This window comes from Macaca thibetana, chromosome 4 (assembly GCF_024542745.1).
Source record: "Macaca thibetana thibetana isolate TM-01 chromosome 4, ASM2454274v1, whole genome shotgun sequence".
Lineage (NCBI taxonomy): Eukaryota > Metazoa > Chordata > Mammalia > Primates > Cercopithecidae > Macaca > Macaca thibetana.
Window position 1 is genome coordinate 34,588,852 of NC_065581.1, and position 19,063 is coordinate 34,607,914.

Consider the following 19,063-nt stretch of genomic DNA (forward strand, 5'->3'; position numbering starts at 1 on the left):
TTACTCGATAACTGGTCACTGGTGGCAGAGGCCAGAGGTCTGGGAGGAACTGCAGAGCCCATGTCCTATTGTCTCTCCCACCTTCCCTTCCAGCCACCTCCCAGAGCTGGTGCTTAAGAAGTCCACACATTGCCATTCCTTAGACATAGCTTTGGGGGGAAGGGAAAGAACCATGGGCAAGAAACATCCATTTTTAATAAATAGTTTATTCATCCAGCAGTTTCAGCCCTGATACTGAAGCCTGTTGCAGTGTTTATTTTTCTGGCTGGAGCCTGATTATGAGAACATGGCCTCACTACGGGGCCAGCGCTCAGATTCCTGCCCTGCCGATCATCCAGACATCAGAGGAAATGAGAGTATTGCTCAAATGAGGGAGACTGGAGCTTTATTAAGGAAACAAAAAATACCAATAAGACCAGAGAGAGGTGGTTAATGTTTCTGGAGGCAGCTGTGGCATCTCCTGTTTGCTCCCCCTCTCCTGCCTGCTGCAGATGAGGACACACCGGGATAAGACTCGCTGGAGAGGCTTCTCGAACTTAAGGCCCCCCGTCGGGGTGTTTCTGTAGCCTGCCTCCCAGGGAGCTGGGCTGAGTTGCTGGCGGGAGAGCCGGCGGGCGGCGGCGCGGACGCTGCTCCCGTGTGGCCGGCAGGGGGCAGCCTGCGGCCACCGCGTCTCTCCCGCCGCCAGGAGCCGCGGCCGGGGTAACAGAAACGCCGGCTGCGCTGAAGTTCTGGTTAAACAGCCCCGGGTGGGGGCTGTGGTCACAGTAAAGCAAGGCGATCTTCGCACACAGCAAGTGCGAGGCTCTCGGCCCTGACACAGGGCTCCCAAGCTCCCGGAATCGGCGTTCTGGCTGCAGGCCTGGTCTAGAGTCGCAGCTTCTGTGAGAAGCAACACTGAGGCAGGCCCACCCTGGGGCTGCCCAACCGTCCTCTCTGCTCTCGGCCCGTCCTTACTTCGGGATCCTCCCAGGAGGCTGTACCGGCTGCACACTCCTCCTGACCTGATGGCCCGTGTCAGGGCCTGGTTTCTAGACGGTCCCCCTGCAGTCACTTGTTCTAATTTCTAGCACCTTCCCCCTTCAGGATAAAGAGGCCCAGCCAGCCAGAGCACAGGCTTTCTTCCTTCACGCTTGAGCTCCCAGGTAACACCCCCCTGAAGGCACATGGACCAAGCTGCCCCCCATCCCACCACCCAAAACACCATCCCTGCCCCACCTCCCAGGCGTGGCCACGCCCCAGCCCACCGGCCCCATGCTTGTCTGCCGGGCCTGACAGCTGCTGCTTGTTTTCTATTCATGAAAACTAAACCCTTCTTCCCGTTTCTGCCAGCAAAACAGGGCAGAGTCTGGGTCGTCACCCTGGCTTCTCCCCCTCCCTTTAAAGGAAGCCCACATTTTCCTGCGAGCCGAGCTGCTCTGAAGAGTCTGGCAGACCTTTGGAATCGTGTCAGGACAAGGCTGAAAGTCAAGGCAAGTGTGAATTCAGCACCAGCAGGCCTGGTGACCCTCTCGTGCCCCTGGAGTGGGCTGTCCTGGGACAGGCTGACCGGGAACAAGTCCCTGCCTGGGGCTTATCGCTCTGAGTCGGAGAAGGAAGAGGGCTTAGTCCATCTCCACACCAGCATGTCCTCTCCCGCCACGCGGTGGGACTCCGTCTGGATCCGGGATTCGTTGGAGGCCAGGAACTCCACAGCTCGGTCCCAGACACGCTTCATGCGTCTCCTGCAATGAGAGGGATGGGGCTCTGCCTGACACTGCTGAGGTGAGCCAGCCTGTGGATGCCCTTCCTACAAAGGGGACACATTTCCAAGCTCCAGCATGGACTTTACACAGGGGAGGAAAAGCTTTTGCAGGTACTAACATGACAACTGCAGAGGAGAAAAACGTCTTGGGCCATGGAGAAATGATTCCTCCACCTTTACTGATCCAAACACATTCAATCAAAGGGAGCTAAAGGGCCGAGGTGTCTGGAGCACCCCCAGGTCTCTAGGTGTGCAGGGCTGTGCTAGGCTAGCTGACTCTTGCTGGGACCTGTTGCCTGCAGCAGCCCTCGCCAAGCCAGTTCCAGTACCCCCGCCAACTGCATCTTGATGCTGCTCCGGGTGGGCTCATTAAAGAGTGAGCACTGGGCTGTTTCATCTAAGCTCCACAGCACTCCGGGGGATGGGATGAGCTAAGCATCAGATCGGGGAGGCCAAGAAGCTGGAGCTGCTCTAGGGAACCAGATCCACAAGGGAGGGCCCCTTCAGTGGCCAGAGTCCCTTCTTTACTGGGTCTCTAGGGCCTTGCACCCCCCTGGACAGCCTCCCCCTCATGTATTCTTTGCCCCTTCCAGACTGGACAAGAAGGTTCCAAAGCCATGGGGAGGATCACTTTGATCTTTTTCCTTTGTGAACCCTGGTATTGCACAGCACCTGGCCTTTTCTCATCATTGCAGACCACCTCCCCATGATCCCACATGTGGAGAGACAGTGAATTTGAGTGTGTATGCATGGGAGCAGAAGGGGAGGACAAACGGAGGTGGCCAGTGAGCCATGAGGCAGGGAGGGGGCTAGGGCTTCCCCAGGGGTCAGGACCTGCCACCAACCAAACCCCATGGGCCTATTCAGCAGCCCACACTTGGTGGTCTGGCCAAGGCCACACATTCCCTGGGGACTGAGCTCCGAGGTGCTGGCTCCCTGAGCAGGAAGTGGCCAGTGCTGAGTGGGCAGTGCCTCACTCCAGTCCCTCCTTCCCAGGTCAGTTGCTCCAGTCAGCTCCCCGCTTTTCCCACGGAACCAGCTCTTCCCATCTCCCTCAGTCTTTCCCAAGCAGGCCCTCATCTACAGGGCAGACTTGACTGGCTAGCCAATGTCTCCTTGACATAGGGCGCTTGGCCTGGACTGACTGGCTTGGGAGGTGAGTCAAGAGAGCAAATGGCACGGGCATCTGGGGTTCACGGGGATCTGACCCTGAGGGCTGGCGACCTGAGTGGCAGCAGCTCTGGGTGTCTTTGCTAATGCACGACGGGTTGGGTGGTAGCTCTGGCTGCAGGCAAGCTGCAATGCCGTCTCATGATCTCATTTAAGTGAACGTGTATGTGGAATATCATCTAAGCCCAAGGCATAATGGCTACCCTTGGATGATGCCCACGTGCTAGGTACTGACTTTTTTTTTTTTTTTTGAGACAGAGTCTCACTCTGTCACCAGGCTGGAGTGCAGTGATGCGATCTCGGCTCACTGCAACCTCCGTCTCCCAGGTTCAAGTGATTCTCCTGACTCAGCCTCCCAAGTAGCTGGGACTACAAGTGCCCGCCACCATGTCCGGCTAATTTTTATATTTTTAGTAGAGATGGGGTTTCACCATATTGGCCAGGCTGGTCTCAAACTCCTGACCTTGTGATCTGCCCCCACCTTGGTCTCCTTTTTTTTTTTTTTTTTTTTTTTTTTTTTTTAAAAGACAGGGTCTCGCTCTGTCACCCAGGCTGGAGTGCAATGGCATGATCTCGGCTCACTGCAACCTCCACCTCTTGGGTTCAAGCGATTCTCATGCCTCGGCCTCTTGAGTAGCTGGGATTACAGGCGCATGCCACCATACCTGGCTAATTTTTGTATTTTTAGTAAAGACGGGTTTTCACTATGTTGCCCAGGCTGGTCTCGAACTCCTGACCTCAGGTGGCCCACGCGCCTCAGCCTCCCAAAGTACTGGGATTACAGGCATGAGCCACCGTGCCAGGCTACTAGGCACTGACTTAATGAACCTTGAGGACACCACACTGATACCAACCCCCCTTCCCTTAGGGCTTGTCACTACCTAATATCACATCTTTTCCTTATGCATCTTGTCATCTGTCTCCTTCCTGAGAACAAATTCTCCAGCTGGGCAGGGATTTTTGTTTCTTCCACTTTCTGCTGTCTCCCGGTGACCCAGTAGAGTATCTGGCATGTAGTAGGTGCTCAATAAACATTTGTGGAGGAAGTGAATGAATGAATGAATGAATGAATGACAGTCTCTTCATCACAGCCCTGTGCAAGGCAGCGGGATCACTTGCATTTAAGGATAAAGAAACTGTGGTACAGGTTGACTGAGATGCTCAGGGCCAGGAATTAGGTGGGAGTTAAAGTACCCCAAGTGGCCTTCCCTGGGAGGTAGAGGGCCTCACGCTGAAACCAACAGCAAGCGCTTCTCAGAGCAAGCACAGCCTATGCTGCTGAGTCTGCTCACCCTAAACTTCCTGCCTGCCACCTTTCCAGGAGTGGGGTGAGCATGACAGGCACCAAGCATCTTCATGTTTAAGATGGACCTTTTTTTATAAGAGACAAGGTCTTGGCCTGTTGTCCAGGCTGATGTGCAGTGGCATAGTTATAGCTCACTGTCACCTTGACCTCCTGGGCTCAAGTGATCCTCCTGCCTCAGGCTCCTGAGTAGCTGGGACTACAGGCATGTGTCACCATGCTCCACTAATTGTGTATTTTTTGTAGAGATGGGGTTTCGCTATGTTGTCCAGGCTGGTCTTGAACTCCGGGGCTCAAGCAATCCTCCCACTTTGGCCTCCCAAAGTGCTGGGATTACAGGTGTGAGCCAGTGTGCCTGACTTAAAGTGGACTGCTAAAGGCTCTATTTTTCTGATTCCTCTTGGGTTGCAGATAGGGATGATGCCGACAGTAGAGCCTGGTGGTGGGAGCACAGAAATGCCACTAGCCATGGGACTCCTGAGCACAGTTTCCTTATATGTAAAATGGGGCCACTTCTGTGGTGTGTGTGAGCCATGGTGAGGACCAAGTGAGTGAGTTTGCACCTGTGGAGAGCTCTGAGCCGTGCCCCGCTCCCAGCGAGCACTCAGCAAGGGTGAGCTCTCAGCAACACCCAGCAGCAGCTGATAGCATCTGGCCAGAAACCACAGCAAGAGTCTGCTGGGGAGGGACCACAACCAGAGCCAACACGTGGGGGTCCTGCTGGCTGTCTCCTGGGACTCTGCCCTCTCCCAGCCCGGTTTTGTCAGGACTCCAGTATACAACTCTAGCAGTCACAGCCCATGTGGAAGGCGCCTGCAGCTGCACATGACAGTGGCCCTGCCACCCCTTCCCATGAAGCTCTGTGCCCTGGGAGCTGACCCCATTCATGCTGTGAAACTTGGCTTTCAGTTACGTGTACATGCATGAGTGTGCACATGGGTGTGTGGGAACTGGACCATGGTGTTGCAGGTAACAGGTGTTTTTGACTGCAGGTCATGGTTTAGAAAGTTTGAAAAACAATCTCCTTCTCCTTGCCAGTGACTGATTCATAAACAGACACATAACAGATTCTGGTCAATAGAGCCTCCAGGAGTGTGTCACTGGGGGCGACTGGGAACATGTTCTCTTGCTTCTGAGAGTAGTAGGAGGCCCACTTTCCCTGCTCTGTGACAAGGCGGACAGTGTCCCAGCTGCTGTTGGCCACTATCTGCAACCATGGGGGATCCCAGTCTGCTGATAACATCCGTGGAGGAGTGTGGGACCACGAGAATCACAAGAGCAATGGAACCAGAGACCTGACTGCTCTGTGCCTGGAGCCCATGCAGCTCTGAACTTTCCACTTACAGAGACGGAGGAGCTCCTTCACTACCTGTGCCCTGGGGGAGGGGGCTGCTGTTACTTGGAGCCCAAAGTCTCCCAACTGGTATCACCACTGCCAGCGTTCTCTCTACAGAGGTGTGGGACCGTGCTTTCATACGTCTTCTCTAGCTTATCCTGCTATAAAGAGCCGAGCATGCTGGGGAGCACCAGGATGGGGAGCAGCACCACTCTTGGCCCTGGGGTCTGCACTGCCCTCGGCTGACATCGGATGCAAGGCTCCGGGCTTCCTTCTGTGGAGCTCAGTGGGGTTGGACCCCGCCTCACCCCACACCCAGCGCCCCGGCCAGGAACTCACCGGCTCTGTGGAGGGATCAAGCTGTCGCGCACGTGCAAGATGCCTACATATGGATAGCGCTCCATGTCCTGCTCCCAGTCCACGTAATGGTCCTGGACCACGTCTGCAGGAGAGAGCACACCGTTTAGGGCAAGGACCTTCTGGCTGGTGTCGGCAACCCTTTTTTCACCAGGGGGCCACGCACCTATAATCTTCTTCACCATCTCATACATGGCCTGTTCTTCCTCTTCTAACTTTCGCCACCGGTATTTTAGGAGAATTAGGAGCCCCCACAAAAAAGCCAAGCCTGTGAGGGAACAAAACACTGTTAATCCCTCACACTTCCTTTGGCAGTGGGTCTCACCATGGACAAGATGCTGTGATGGAGGTTGTGGGGGATCTGCCACATGGGTTTGGGTACCTACTACATGTCAGGCTCAGGACCAGCATGTGAGAAACAAAAGATATAGAAATGCAGAGGGAGGACAGACTATTAAGTGATCATCTTCCTCCCGCCAGCTGTCACCACAGCGGCATCCCCAGCTGTCCAGATCTCGGCTCCTCCCAACCTCGTTCTGGGGCTTTCATCTCCTCCCTTGTGAACCAGAACACGGTGTTTCATACATATATACATGCCGGAGCCCTTTGTATTCCGAGATGCTGCTGCCGATAATGATTTCTGTGCCTGATGGCGTGGGGGAGGGAGCTGTGTGCACACTGAGGCGGTCTGTGATTTGTAGCTCCGACTGTCTCTGGAGAGCTGTGGTTTCTGTGACTTGGCCTTTCGCCTTCAGAGACGCCCTGAGGTCTTTGCTCAAAGGCGGCCCCTGATGTCAGGAGGTAAGACTGGTGCCCTCCTTTCAGCGCAGCACCCTGAGTCCTTCTTGCTTTCATCAGGTATCTGCAGCTCTCCAGGAGATGTTTACATTTTTCAGGGAGTAAAATTAGGCCAAGCCCCTACTGTGCCTCCTGTTCGAAGCTGGTCCACACTGGGATCCCTGCAGAGCCCAGAAGGGGTGGGGCCCAGCTCCTGCTCAGGCCAGGCTCTCGCTTAGGAAATCTGCCCTGAATCAAGGACATTTTCTAGTTATCCTCACGTTCCTGCCACCAATCTCCAAAGGTAAAGACAACCCAGGGCAGAGGCTGACTTGTTCATCTCCTCTGTTTTATGAGACAGACCTCAGGTTCACTAGACAGAAATGAACGCTCCGGGCCTGGAATTTCTATAGCTCATCATTCATGCCTAGGAGTGCGCTTGACTGCACAGAAGGGGAGGGAAGGCGGCCGAGGACTTACACCAGAAGAAGATGAGCACGTTGGTGACAGCAGTGAGCAGGGCCCGGCTCAGGCGGCAGCCAACGCCCATGCGGGGGCGGGCAGATTCCAGGCAGACCACCTTGTCCACGGTCGTCACCAGTTCAGATTGGTCTTCTCCTTTCAACCTGAAACAGGACACAGGGCTCTAAACATGTTGGAAAGTTCCAAGGAGAGGCAGCACAAACCCCGCTTCAAACAGGAGGAAGCGAAGGAAGGAGGGATGCAAGGCCTCTACTTGCTTATAGAATGGGCTTGGTATCCTGGCTGTACTCTTTCCAGAAATTTCCCACATTGGCTACTTAGAATGAATAAAGCTTTAAAGACGGCAGCAGGCTTGAACCCCTACCACTAAAGCGACGTCCCCCTCTGTCAGGTCTTTGACAGCCTCTCTCAGCGTGCAGGAGATTAAACTGTAAATTGGATTCCCACCTCCCAGCACAGAGAAATGGAAATGTTTACTGAATCACTAGCTTTGCAATTGCATGGCAAGGACTGAAAGACAGAATCTGGGAGGTTGCGCTTTTCCTCCATGGTGAGGAGGCACATAAGCTGTTTAAGCTAAAGATCATGGGGCATCCGTGAGGCTCATGGGGAACGAAAACCACCAGGCTCTCCGAGGCCAGACCCCAGCCACAGCGCCTCCACCGTGGTCTCTGGCCAGGAGGTGTCAGGACCTGCAGAGCTGTGGACACCAGAGCCTTCTTCCAGCTAGGTGACCCAGGGCGAGAATATCATGCTCTTGAGGCTGCAAGCTGGAATGGCTGTCATCCCAAGTGTCCTGATTTCTCAGGACCCACTTTCAACATGGTCATCGTGAGCAGCTCTGCCACCCTCCAGGCTGCCTTCCCCAACATGAAAAGGCGAGTGTCATCATTCTTTGTTAGCAGCTTCAGTGAGCGCTGCTGCTGAGGATAAAATCCGTATTCTCCTCCGCCTCTTCTAACACAGGAAAATTGCTCAGCTACTCGGGGCAGCCCTTTTTTTTTTTTTTTTTTTTTAATTTAAGCCAACGAATTTTAATCGTGCCATGCATCCAGTTATCCAGCTTGAGGTTGAGCTGCCCGAGGGGCTTCTGCTGGATGCAGTGCTGATGGAATTAGTAATTTGGGTGGATTAGAGAGGAAGAGAACAAAACTCTAGAGGATGTTCTAATATCAAGAGCTATAACCTGAATAGAAACCCCCACAAACACCGAGAGTGGGAAGGGGGTAGGTAATGCTGCTCTTCCAGCAAGGGACAGGTCCCTGAGGCTGCCTGGCTGTTGGCTGACACGCCCCTCCCCCTGGGCTGAGCCGCCAGATACAGCCTTTCAGCCTCAAGAAAGGGTTTGCCATCTTTCCTAACAGCGCTCACCAGTGATTAAAATGAGGCAGAAACTGCCTGGTCAGAATAAAATCCAGTATTTCCTTATGCGATTTCCATAGTGAGTAAAACCAACATATAGAAAGAATAATTTCATCTACAAATAAAAACTAGCTTCCGAGGAGAGAAAGTGCAGAAAAATGCCTTCCCCAACAAACCATGTGGCGTTGATGAATGAGAAAGGCACAGACTGAGTTACTTGAGGCAGGATTTAGCTGTAACACCAGGCTAACATCCTAACACCTGGATTTTATGTCTCATCTTGAAGCTGCTCCTTACACTGCATTCCAAATGGTTCTTGCTTCTGTTGCCCCACTTCCATCCTAGCCCACATGACTCAGCTGGGAGACCCAGCCTCCAGCTTCAGACCTGAGACAGCTCTGTCGGAGCACGGGTGTTAGTGATGAGCGAAGACAGTGGCTGCAGGCACCCATGCTGTGTCGCCACCCTGCCCACACTCACCAGATGCCCACGTCCTTGTTACTGCTCAGTATCCAGGTCAGTGCGGCTTCAAACTTGGCGGAGGAGCTGCTGGTCACATTCTGTGGGAGGGCGCGGGAGAAGATTAGTTCTGCGTCTAGGTGGAGCAGTTGGAACAACATTCTGCCGCTGGATTAAGGAAGCCCTCTCCCGTGTCCTCCACAGCCCCAAAACCCCACTCTGCTAAAAGCACAGCAAACTGGCAGGAAGGAAATTTGGGGTTGATGAAAGCCAAGGAAGAAGCTACAACCAAAGGAGGTGATGCGGAAGCACAAGCAGGAAAACAATGTGGGTCTGAGGCGGCCAAAAGAATATGATTCTCTTGAGGACGGAAGCATCAGGCCAGAGAGCTGGCAGCTCATCTTGGGGTAAAGCGAGTAACAGGGTTGGGGCTGGCAGTGGGTGAGCCCAGTGGCCGGTGCAAGTGGTCTGGCCTCAGGCAAGTCCCTGACCCTCTCCAGGCCTGTTTCTTCATCTGTGAAATGCAAATGGAACCAGATGACCCCTAAGTTACTGGACAGGCAGGCGACCTGGAATGCCAGCTCCATAGTTCTATATCTACCATCCTGAGGCCACACAGGAAATCAAACGGCCCCCTGGCAGTATGAATGGTAATCATAAGGGAGAGAAGGGACAGCATGTTTCTCCTGAAAGCTGAAGGCAAGAGGACCAAAGTGAACCAAGGGAGAAGCAGGTAACAGGCACACCTACAGTGCAGCAGGTCAGGAGAGCCGCCCCACTACACATGGCCTGGCTCTGGGGCAGTCACTACCATGGGTGTCTTAACTTAAGGAAGCCTAGCACAAAAAGCCATAAACCAAACCTTAACTTAAGGTAGCCTAGTACAAAAGCCACAAAGCAAACAAAAAAACAAAAACAAAAACCCCAACAGGGCTTGAAAGACCAATAGGAAAGCACCAGGCCCTCCCAGGAATGGATAAGCACCGAAGCCTACTTACCGCTATATATTCCTGGGCTTCCATAACAGGAATGCATTTGCTTTTCAGATTCTCTGGATTTCCACACTCAAAATTACCTAGGAGAAAAAAAAACACACACACTCAAACACAAAGAGGAAAAATCACTCTGAAACAGACTAAAACATGTAGCAAGAATCAAGCCATCAGCTCTAATAAGGAGCATGTGGCCCAGCAGCTCCTGGCTTCTGTGGGGCATCTTCACTCTGCAGCAAGATCAAAAGCCACTTAGCTTGGATCGATTCCAGATCATTAAAACCTGACCTGCAAAGCAGTGTGGCGATTTGCATTAAATGACTAAAAAGCTGCCCAATACCAAGGTCTCTTTGCAATTGATCCCTAAAAGGATCAGACAGATAGCTTCGGAAGGTACCAGAATGGCACTATAAATAAACACAGCCTGAGAAAAAAGGCAGGCAGGGAGGCCATGGGCACCACGGGGATTCTAACTCATGACACAGGCAGGCGACCTGGAATGCCAGGTCTATTGTCTTGAGGGGCCCCTTGGAGGAAGAGGATGTCTGCGTGCTGGGCAGTGGGGCCTCAGCACGGCACACCAAGGGGCAGCTCTCCCGAGTGGCTTTGGAGGTCTGCTCCCATAGGATAGAGCTGGCAGCCTCCCGCTTAGTCCTGCCCAACCTCCCGGGTCCAGCCCAGGGCCATCTCCTCCAGGAAGCCCTCAGCCCCTAGGGGCCTTTCATTTGATGAAATGGCCCCACATTTAGTGACCTGCCACAGCCCTTGGTCCTTATTCCTGTGCTGTGGTTTGCCTGACTCCCTGAGAGCAGGGAGGGTCCAGGGCCAGGCACGCACACGCTATTTAACATGTGTGCATGGCCTGACTGCCCTGACCCAGCACAGCCTGGCGGACTTCGGGTGGCCAGTGTCTGTGTTTCTGCATGCTGGGGAAGGGAGAAGCTGAAGGTCATATTTTAAAATGTTGAAACTGAACTGAAGCCTGTCCCCCTCCCCAAACACAGCCAAATCCTCCTACTTCAAAGTTGATCTTGACCCAAGGGGTCCCCTGAGATACAGGTGGCTTCTAGCATCCTCCCGTTCCCACCAGGACTCTTCCTGCCCTTGCCAGGCCTGCCTGGACCACGTAAATGGCCTCCCGATTCGGTTCCTCCTCTCCCCTTTCCAATCCAGTTGTTTTGTCAATAACGCTTGAAAATGATTCTGCTTGGCCGGGCGCGGTGGCTCACGCCTGTAATCCCAGCACTTTGGGAGGCCGAGGCGGGCGGATCACAAGGTCAGGAGATCGAGACCACGGTGAAACCCCGTCTCTACTAAAAATACAAAAAATTAGCCTGGCGCGGTTGTGGGCGCCTGTAGTCCCAGCTACTCGGGAGGCTGAGGCAGGAGAATGGCGTGAACCCGGGAGGCGGAGCTTGCAGTGAGCCGAGATCGCGCCACTGCACTCCAGCCTGGGCGACAGAGCGAGACTCCGTCTCAAAAAAAAAAAAGAAAATGATTCTGCTTAAATGACACTGCGCTACTCAAGCTGCTGCCGCATTCGTCTTCCTGGCACCTGGCTCTCAGCACGATACTCCCTTGCTCAAAGCCTCTCTGGCCCTCACTGCCTGCCAGATTGAGCTCTGGTGGCCTGGCATCCAAGGCCATCTATGGTGGGGCCTAACCAACACTTCCAGACTTCACTCTCTCATCTTCCCCTTCCTCCATGAAGGTGCTGCTTCCCACCCGAGATATAACTTCCTACCGCTTTGCCTTGTCCTTCCCCACATACGCATAACCAGTCTTATCTGGGCTTCAGGGCCTGGCACAGATGCCATCTCCCCTGTGACGCTCTCCTGACTGCTCCAGCTAAAAGGCATTGTGCCTCCCAGAACTTCTGACCTCTTGGTTCTTGTCTAATCACATTTTGTATCACCCAGTGGTCAGGGAGGTAGGTGGCCTGTCTCTTCTAGTAGACCCCAACCACTCTGCAGGCAGGACCTGGAGCTGAGTCATCTCATTGCAAGGCCCTGCACAGTGCCCAGCCCACAGCGGATCCCTAACAGGAGAGGCGGGGAGGGGTTGAGGACTACTAAGGAGCCTCTGTGAGGCACACTCCTGTCTCAGTGAGATATGTACCTTCAAGGCGGCCCCCCAGGCTTGTCAGAGGGCAACAGATGCCAGGACCCTTGAGGGCATAAGGCAGGATCACATATGGAGGGTGGGATGGAAGAGAAATATCTACTAGGACCCAATTTCGAGCAGAGCTTCTCAACTTCAGGGTGCACTCAAATCCCCTGGGGATCTTAAGATACAGACTCTGATTCACTGGGTTTGGCATGAGACCTGAGATTCTGAATTTCTAGTGAGCTCCCACGTGATGCGGATGCTATGGGTCCTTGGACCACAATTGAGACACAAAGGTTTGGAACACCCTCTTTGGTCGGAATTGACATCCCAAGCACCTGGGCCATACAGAGGAATTCCTATGATGCTGTGAGCAGGAGCCCCAGTACCTGTTTCTCCTCCAAGTGCTCATGGATACCTCCCCTGCCATCTCAATCTCTCACTTTCAAGAGGAAGGAGGCAGAAGAGCTGATGCTCATGAGATTGACCCTGAGGACTGAGGGCCCAGGAGAAGTCCACCTGACCCCAATTTCCTAGTGAAACCTTAGACAAGGGTTGACCTCACAATCCTAAGATCTGTCCTCTGACCCCACAGGTAAGAGGCGCCTCTTGAATATCCCTTAAGATACAACTGCTCTGTCTGGTTCTTGTGTCCAGCATATTTAACACAAGGCACATATGCTGATATTCACCTATGTCAGGTGCAAGTGATTTTGAGAGCTTCCTGGATGCCAGGCATCAGGGAGGACATAATAACGCAGGTGATATCTCTGGCCTCAAGGAATAACTTCACCCAATAAAACAGTAGGGGATGCATCTTCTGGATGCATTTTTTCAGGGGCATTTCACAGAGGTGCTGAGAATGCCCTCTTTTAGAGGACAGCACTTGACTCTCATTCGTAGAGAACAGATGGACCCAGGAGCCCTTGGTCGGACAGGGAGATGAAGACTGAGAATCAGGGACTTTGTCCGAGGTCCGACAGCCAGATGGTGATCAGGACCAGATGTGACACCAGGGCCCACCACACAGACTGTCTGCTACTTGCACAGGCAAGAGGCCTCTCCCTGGCCCAGCCAACCATCTGGTTCAGAGGGTCCCTCTGGGGGGAGGACATAGATTCTGACAACACCTGGGGCCTGGCCCCTTCCCATGCCAACACGGACCCCCAAAGCATTAGGTACTGGGCATCCCCAAGAAGGGAGAACAGCTGCAGGAAGGCCTGTGCACAGGCCAGGACCTCCCTTAAAGAGGAGCAAGAATCAAATGTGTTTTGTTCAAACACAAGGCTTATAAAAGATGTGCCTGAGTGGGGAGGCGAGAAGGTGAGACTTGGCTTCTGAATATGCCTTCTGGGAGACAACCAGGGAGGGTCTCGCCTGCCAGCCGCAGTGTAACTAACCAGCCTGATGAACCGGGTCAGCCGCCCATAGCTCTCACAAGAGGCATCTCAGGACTTATGTGACTTACTCACCAGCTTGGATGGCCAGGAAGTTGTAGAGTTCATGCAGCAGCTCCAGCAAGGCTGCCTTCTGCTTGGCCTGACAGAACTGGAAAGGCACGGGACAAGTGGTCAGCAAGGAGGGGTGGGTGGGAGAGGTCTGTCAGTCCATCTTTACCTCTCCAGCCACACTGTCAAATACTAAGCAGCAAGGAACATCTCATACTTTTACAAAATAGAAACAAATTCTGCCAAGTGCTGGGCCCAGGGAGAGATTTGATAAATATTGGGCTAACTGCCTGAGAAAGACCCTGGAGAAGCAGAGGCAGAGCTGAAAGCAGACACTGTAACCAAGGGGCTGCACTGGAGGCTCCTGGCTCCTGCCTTTCCCTTGGAATGACAGCCAGTAAGAGGGCTGAGCAGAGGCGACGTGGTCGGGGGATGATGCAGTCACGCAGCTTCCTCAGACGGAAGAGCAACTGCTGTCGGAGCTTGCTGAGCTGGGAGAGCAGGAAGAGCTGGGAGAGCTTGCAGACAGGGCAGAATGTCAGCAGCTGCCACCTCGTCTCCCTTTAGGTGGAATCTCAGGGCCCTCATCTGAGTAAGGATTGTGGTAGGATTCCATGCGAACTCACACAAACCACTCAGCAGAGGCTGCTACCACCTAAAGGAAACAGGAGGACAGACGGTACCAGACAACGAGACGGCCTGATTAAGACAACACACCCACTCCCAGCCTGTCCCCACGTTTTCGGCAGCACAAAGGCAGAAAGAAAAACACAAAGTGTCACTGTCTTCAACGGCCGAAAAGGGAAAGAACACGAATCTGAAATTCAAATGCCCGTCTGCGATCTCCGTGAGCCTGGAGCTATGCAAAGAATAAGACTTTCAGCAGGAGCCTCACCAAAGCCAAGAAACACGTCCCCACCTGCTTGTTCCTGTGTCCACCCTCCAGAAAGGCGAAGGGTGCCCCATGAAATCTCAGCTCCAAAAAGCCTACACTGAGATGGCCCAGCCCCTGCTTTCTGATGCTCTGATGAAGATCTGAATGGTTACAAATAGGAATATCTGCATGTGAAGCCCTCGCTGGCAGGTGCTGAATGCTGTCTGTCCACAGAGCACATCTGTAGCGAGGACCTGGAGGGTACCTGTCTGGGCTCACTCAAGCGGGGCCTGAGTGTGTCCAGATCAGAGAAGGCCAGGGAACAAATGTGCCATTCACTTGTGGGTCTGATTAATTTAGAGACGTGAAGGACCAAGAAACAGAAACCATGGAACCATTTTCTAATTAAAAGACAAACAAAACTCATAGCACTGAGAAGTCTTACAGAATGTTATTTTTTCCTGTTTTTGTTTTAAGTCTTCAAATTCCAGTTTCCTCTCTGGCTGCCTATGTTTCTGGGCCACTTCCTCTCATCATCAACTACAGTTTTTATGATAGAAGGCAGATTAGGCCGGGCGCGGTGGCTCACGCCTGTAATCCCAGCACTTTGGGAGGCCGAGGCGGGCGGATCACAAGGTCAGGAGATCGAGACCACGGTGAAACCCCGTCTCTACTAAAAATACAAAAAATTAGCCGGGCGCGGTTGTGGGCGCCTGTAGTCCCAGCTACTCGGGAGGCTGAGGCAGGAGAATGGTGTGAACCCGGGAGGCGGAGCTTGCAGTGAGCCGAGATCGCGCCACTGCACAAAAAAAAAAAAAAAAAAAAAAGAAGGCAGATTAAACTTACTATGAATCTGCTTTTACAAAACAATTGGGAAGCAAAGATATTTGGTGGATGAATGCAATAAATGGATGTAATAAAACACCCCAAACTATGACACACCAGAAGCCAAAGAGAAATAAAAGTGGTTATCTGCACCAGGATGTCCCCCCATTTACATGGGTAAGACAGTCAATGCAGGGGTGGCCAGAGGACCATGGGTCATTTTCTTTCCCAGCCCCTGGGCTACCAGAGATGTTAACTAAGGGCTCGGGAGGCCAGGCATTGCACACTTAATAATTAGACTACTAAGTCATGCCCTCTGGCAGCACAAGACTGGTACAATTTATGACCTGAAAATTTACTGCCCCATATCTTCTCCAGACTATCACCAGAACCAGCATCCCAGCTCCTTGATAATGCTGCCTTCATGATTCATAAATGGATGGGGCTGCTCATCCCCAAATATTATTTGTAGGAAATATTAGAGCTTCATAAAGCAAATCTAAATGTGGACTAAGAGGGCTAATTCTACTTAAGATGTGTTCCAAACAAACTCCCTATGTTTCAAATCAGAACAGCATTTTCAGAGCCACAGCTGCATCACCAGAGAGAGAGAATGTGGAATTGAGAACTTGGCCTCCTGATGCTTAGAAATGCCAGCCCTTCCTCCCCGTGCCAGGGAGCTTGAGGGGTCCTTCAACAACAACCTACTGCATCCCCCTAGATTGACTCAGGCAGAAGAAAATGCTACATTTGATGGGAAACGTCCATAACAAGCCCAGGGTTGGATTTTGGGAGGTCAATTCTATTTCAAGTATTCCTTCACTGCCACAATTGAGCCTGACACAAACATCACAGAACACAATGTGACTCTGGTACATTACAGGAAGCACTCCTTGAAAATGATCCTATTCTTGTTCTGGGGAAGTTTACCTCCTGATGGAGGCTAATATCCTCAGGAGGAATAATAAAAGCCAGAGAAACTCAAACTCACCTCATCTGTTTTTCTCTCACAGTCCACTGGCAATAACTTCACTGAGACCAAGAAAAGAAACACAGAGGAAATTAAGTGTGGGTTGAGAAAGGAATACAAAGAGACTATTCACAACATTCGGGGGGAGTAAAGCATTACCAAGCCAAGGGTGGTGATTAGAAAGATGTCATCTAAGGAAGGCACTTTTAAAATGCAGACAGCAAAATGTAAGGGTATCCAAATCCTGGATTAGGAATTAAGATAGCTGGGTCCTTGTCCCAGCTGAAAATGATTAGCTCAAGGTTCTTGGGCAACTCAACCACTCTGAATCTGTTTCCTCATCTGTAAAATGGGATCAAATGGGCCTTCCCTGCTTAACTCAGGAAGTTAGGCCCAAACAAAACAAAATACAGGACAGTTTTGTAAACTGAAAACAATGATACGTTAAACAGAGATTAACACCATAATGGGAGGGGAAGTCCGGGTAGATACCAGCATATATTCTAGCACTGTTGTCTTAAAACATCTCAGCAGTGAGTACCAGTGTGATACTGTTTGACATCACCAGTGTAGTTATAGTACCATGACACTCCCAGGTCTGCTTAATTTCTCTAGCAGGTCGACAAACTATTCACATAGTTGATAAACTGCTCTCATAGTGGGGAAATCATTTGGGTGTCTGCACACAAGTCTGTTGATACCCTTGCCCACAGACTTGTACACTCCCAAACATCCATCTGCCACAACAGCTAAGACATACTTTAGCTTTTTCCTGTATGTTGGAAGTTCCTGCTAGGCATGGAAGGATGTGGCCTTGGCTGGAAGCTGGGAACAGTATTACTCACATTTGTGCTTTGTAAAGAGTATTAAAAGTTGGTGAACTACAGTGGCCCTTTATACCTAAATGTATAGTGAAATGATCTTTCTTTTCAGGAAACACACAATCCTCAGCTATTCCGGATACATACTGTACCCTGAAGACCTCTCATTGGCATATCTAACCATGTAACTTAAGTGTGGCCAGAAGGATGGCTGTGAGCATCCTTGAGTCACAGTCTCTCAACACACTCCATGAGGGTGCTACAAGCAATGGTAAATGCCTCCCGTTGCTATCAGTTTAACCTGTCTGGCAAGCAAGGCTGGTAGATTCTCCTGTTGACAAAGCGGCGGCTCTGTGGTTCAAAGAAGTGGAGAGTGGACTTTTTGGTGCTGCAAAGCTGGGACCCCCAACCAGATCCTATCTGTGGGTCAGTGAAATCTGGAGTGCCTTCAAACAGGCACAAAGTGTGTGAGTAAGCCAGAGGTCAAACGGGAAGAACCCAAAGGGATGGGGTGAATCTGCTAGAGAAGGGTGTGGCTTCCTCTCCAGGGAGAAAACCAGAGGTTGGGGGAGCAGTGACTACAGCTTGTGATTCAAAGGGAGACTTTAGAAGGGAGGGCTGGGGCAGAAAAGGAGAACAGGAGAAAGTGAAGGCAGAAATTATTGCAGATGCAGGAGCCTTGGCCCTCTCTTCCAACAGCTGGAAGAAGGCAGGCCTGGAAATGAAAAGACAGTCAGAGGCTGCCGACAAGGCTGGAAGTGCACGGCCTGGCGCCGACAGGAACGGGTGGTCGTCCGGCAGACACACGCGCCCCCAGGGCCCTCCCCTGCGCCGGCCCAGGACGTACTGTTGTCCTCCGCCTCCTGCGGCGCTGAGGGCTTGCCCATCTTCACCCAGAGGATGCCCAGGAAGACGAGCAGTAGCCCCAGGCTGGCCCAGAGCAGGAGCCGAGACAGCCAGCGCTCCAGCCGGCGCCCCACCTCGGGCCGGGCCCGCGCCGCGCCAGCAGGGCCCGCTCGAGTCGCCCGCAGGCCCGGGCGCGGGTCGGGGCCGAGGAGGGCGGAAGGCAGCCGCGCCGGGGCGGGAGACGCTGCCCACCAGCGGCGGGCCGCGAGACCCGGGCCCTGCGTGGCCCTGTCGGGCGTCCGGGCGTCCTCGTCCTCCTCGGAGCTGCCCCGGACCGAGGCGCGGCGCCTTAGCTGCGCCGGGCGGGCAGGATAGGCGAGGCCGCGGCTCCCTACCCAGGAAGCCGCGGAGGGTCGGATATCGCCGTAGGCCCCAGGGGTCGCGTAGGCCGAGCCCGAGGCCGGCTGGGAGAGCCAGGGCTCCGCCCGCGGAGAGGCCGCGGCGGGCCGGGCGCGCAGCGGCGCATCCTCGCGTAGCCGGGCCTCTTCCCGTAACCGCTCCTCGCCCCGCGGCTGGGCCTCCTCCCGCGGCCGGGCCTCCTCCCGCAGCCGCTCCTCGTCGCGCAGCCGGGCCTCGCCCCGCAGGCGGCGCAGCTTGTTGCGGTAGACATCCCGGGTGGTGTCGGTGATGGGTCCTGGCTGGAAGCCCAGGGCCTGCAGCTCCCGCCGCAGTTCCAGGTCCGACAGGCCGGCCATGGCCAGGACGCCGCCCCCCGCCCGCCCCCGGCGCGCACCGCACCCGGAACTGCTCCCTCCCGCAGGCGCGGCAGAGCGGGCGGGGCTCCGCGCCATTATGGGAAGGTCGGTCGCCATGTTGGGAAGGTTTGCGCTCGGCCTATGGGTCGGCCATGATGAGGAGGTCTGACGTGGCTCTTAGAGCCGCCATGGTGGGAAGGTCCAAGGGGGATTAAATTTTTTGTTTTGTTTTTCCCTCTCTCTCCGCTCTCCCACTACCCTTTGTTTGTTAGATCAAACAGTATTAATCTTTTGAGTCCTCCAACCCTAGCTTTGCCTCTGGCACGTGGTAAGCATTCAGTAAAGTCAGTGTTGATTTAATGGATGAATTGGTTAATGGTGAACGAAGCCACTGCCCCGAATGGAAAGACAGGATCATTTGCCTATCTGGGCTTG

At 53.3% G+C, this 19,063-nt stretch overlaps 2 protein-coding genes across 42 annotated transcripts in view; both read right to left on the reverse strand.

Annotated features, from left to right (window-relative positions):
• LOC126952767 (ubiquinol-cytochrome-c reductase complex assembly factor 2) overlaps positions 1 to 19,063 on the reverse strand; it is a 317,841-nt gene that overhangs the window by 71,442 nt on the left and 227,336 nt on the right. The window contains exon 1 of one of the 41 annotated variants that reach the window (XM_050787747.1): positions 9,765 to 9,768. The exons of 38 other annotated variants lie outside the window; for them this stretch is intronic. The gene's annotated coding sequence lies outside the window, so the exon portion shown is untranslated. Of the gene's footprint in view, positions 1 to 542; positions 548 to 8,367; positions 8,372 to 9,764; positions 9,769 to 19,063 lie in introns of those variants that run through there. 2 more of the 41 variants (XM_050787755.1, XM_050787753.1) reach the window with 2 other exon arrangements.
• Positions 187 to 18,642, reverse strand: LEMD2 (LEM domain nuclear envelope protein 2). Its single transcript, XM_050787673.1, has 9 exons — positions 17,875 to 18,642; positions 16,228 to 16,268; positions 13,562 to 13,637; positions 9,990 to 10,066; positions 9,013 to 9,092; positions 7,168 to 7,313; positions 6,077 to 6,178; positions 5,893 to 5,995; positions 187 to 1,724 (listed from the first exon to the last, which is right to left on the reverse strand). Exons 1-9 carry the CDS (start codon positions 18,626 to 18,628, stop codon positions 1,574 to 1,576), a joined length of 1,530 nt encoding a protein of 509 aa, XP_050643630.1. The 5' UTR covers positions 18,629 to 18,642; the 3' UTR covers positions 187 to 1,573.

Excerpts from the sequence above, each read along its gene's own strand:
- LEMD2 (XM_050787673.1), bottom strand. The coding sequence starts at position 18,628 with ATGGCCGGCCTGTCGGACCTGGAACTGCGGCGGGAGCTGCAGGCCCTG. Across the intron at positions 10,067-13,561 it reads CTTCCTGGCCATCCAAGCTG|GTAATTTTGAGTGTGGAAAT; the intron begins GTGAGTAAGTCA and ends TTTTTCTCCTAG. Across the intron at positions 1,725-5,892 it reads TTGATCCCTCCACAGAGCCG|GAGACGCATGAAGCGTGTCT; the intron begins GTGAGTTCCTGG and ends CTCTCATTGCAG.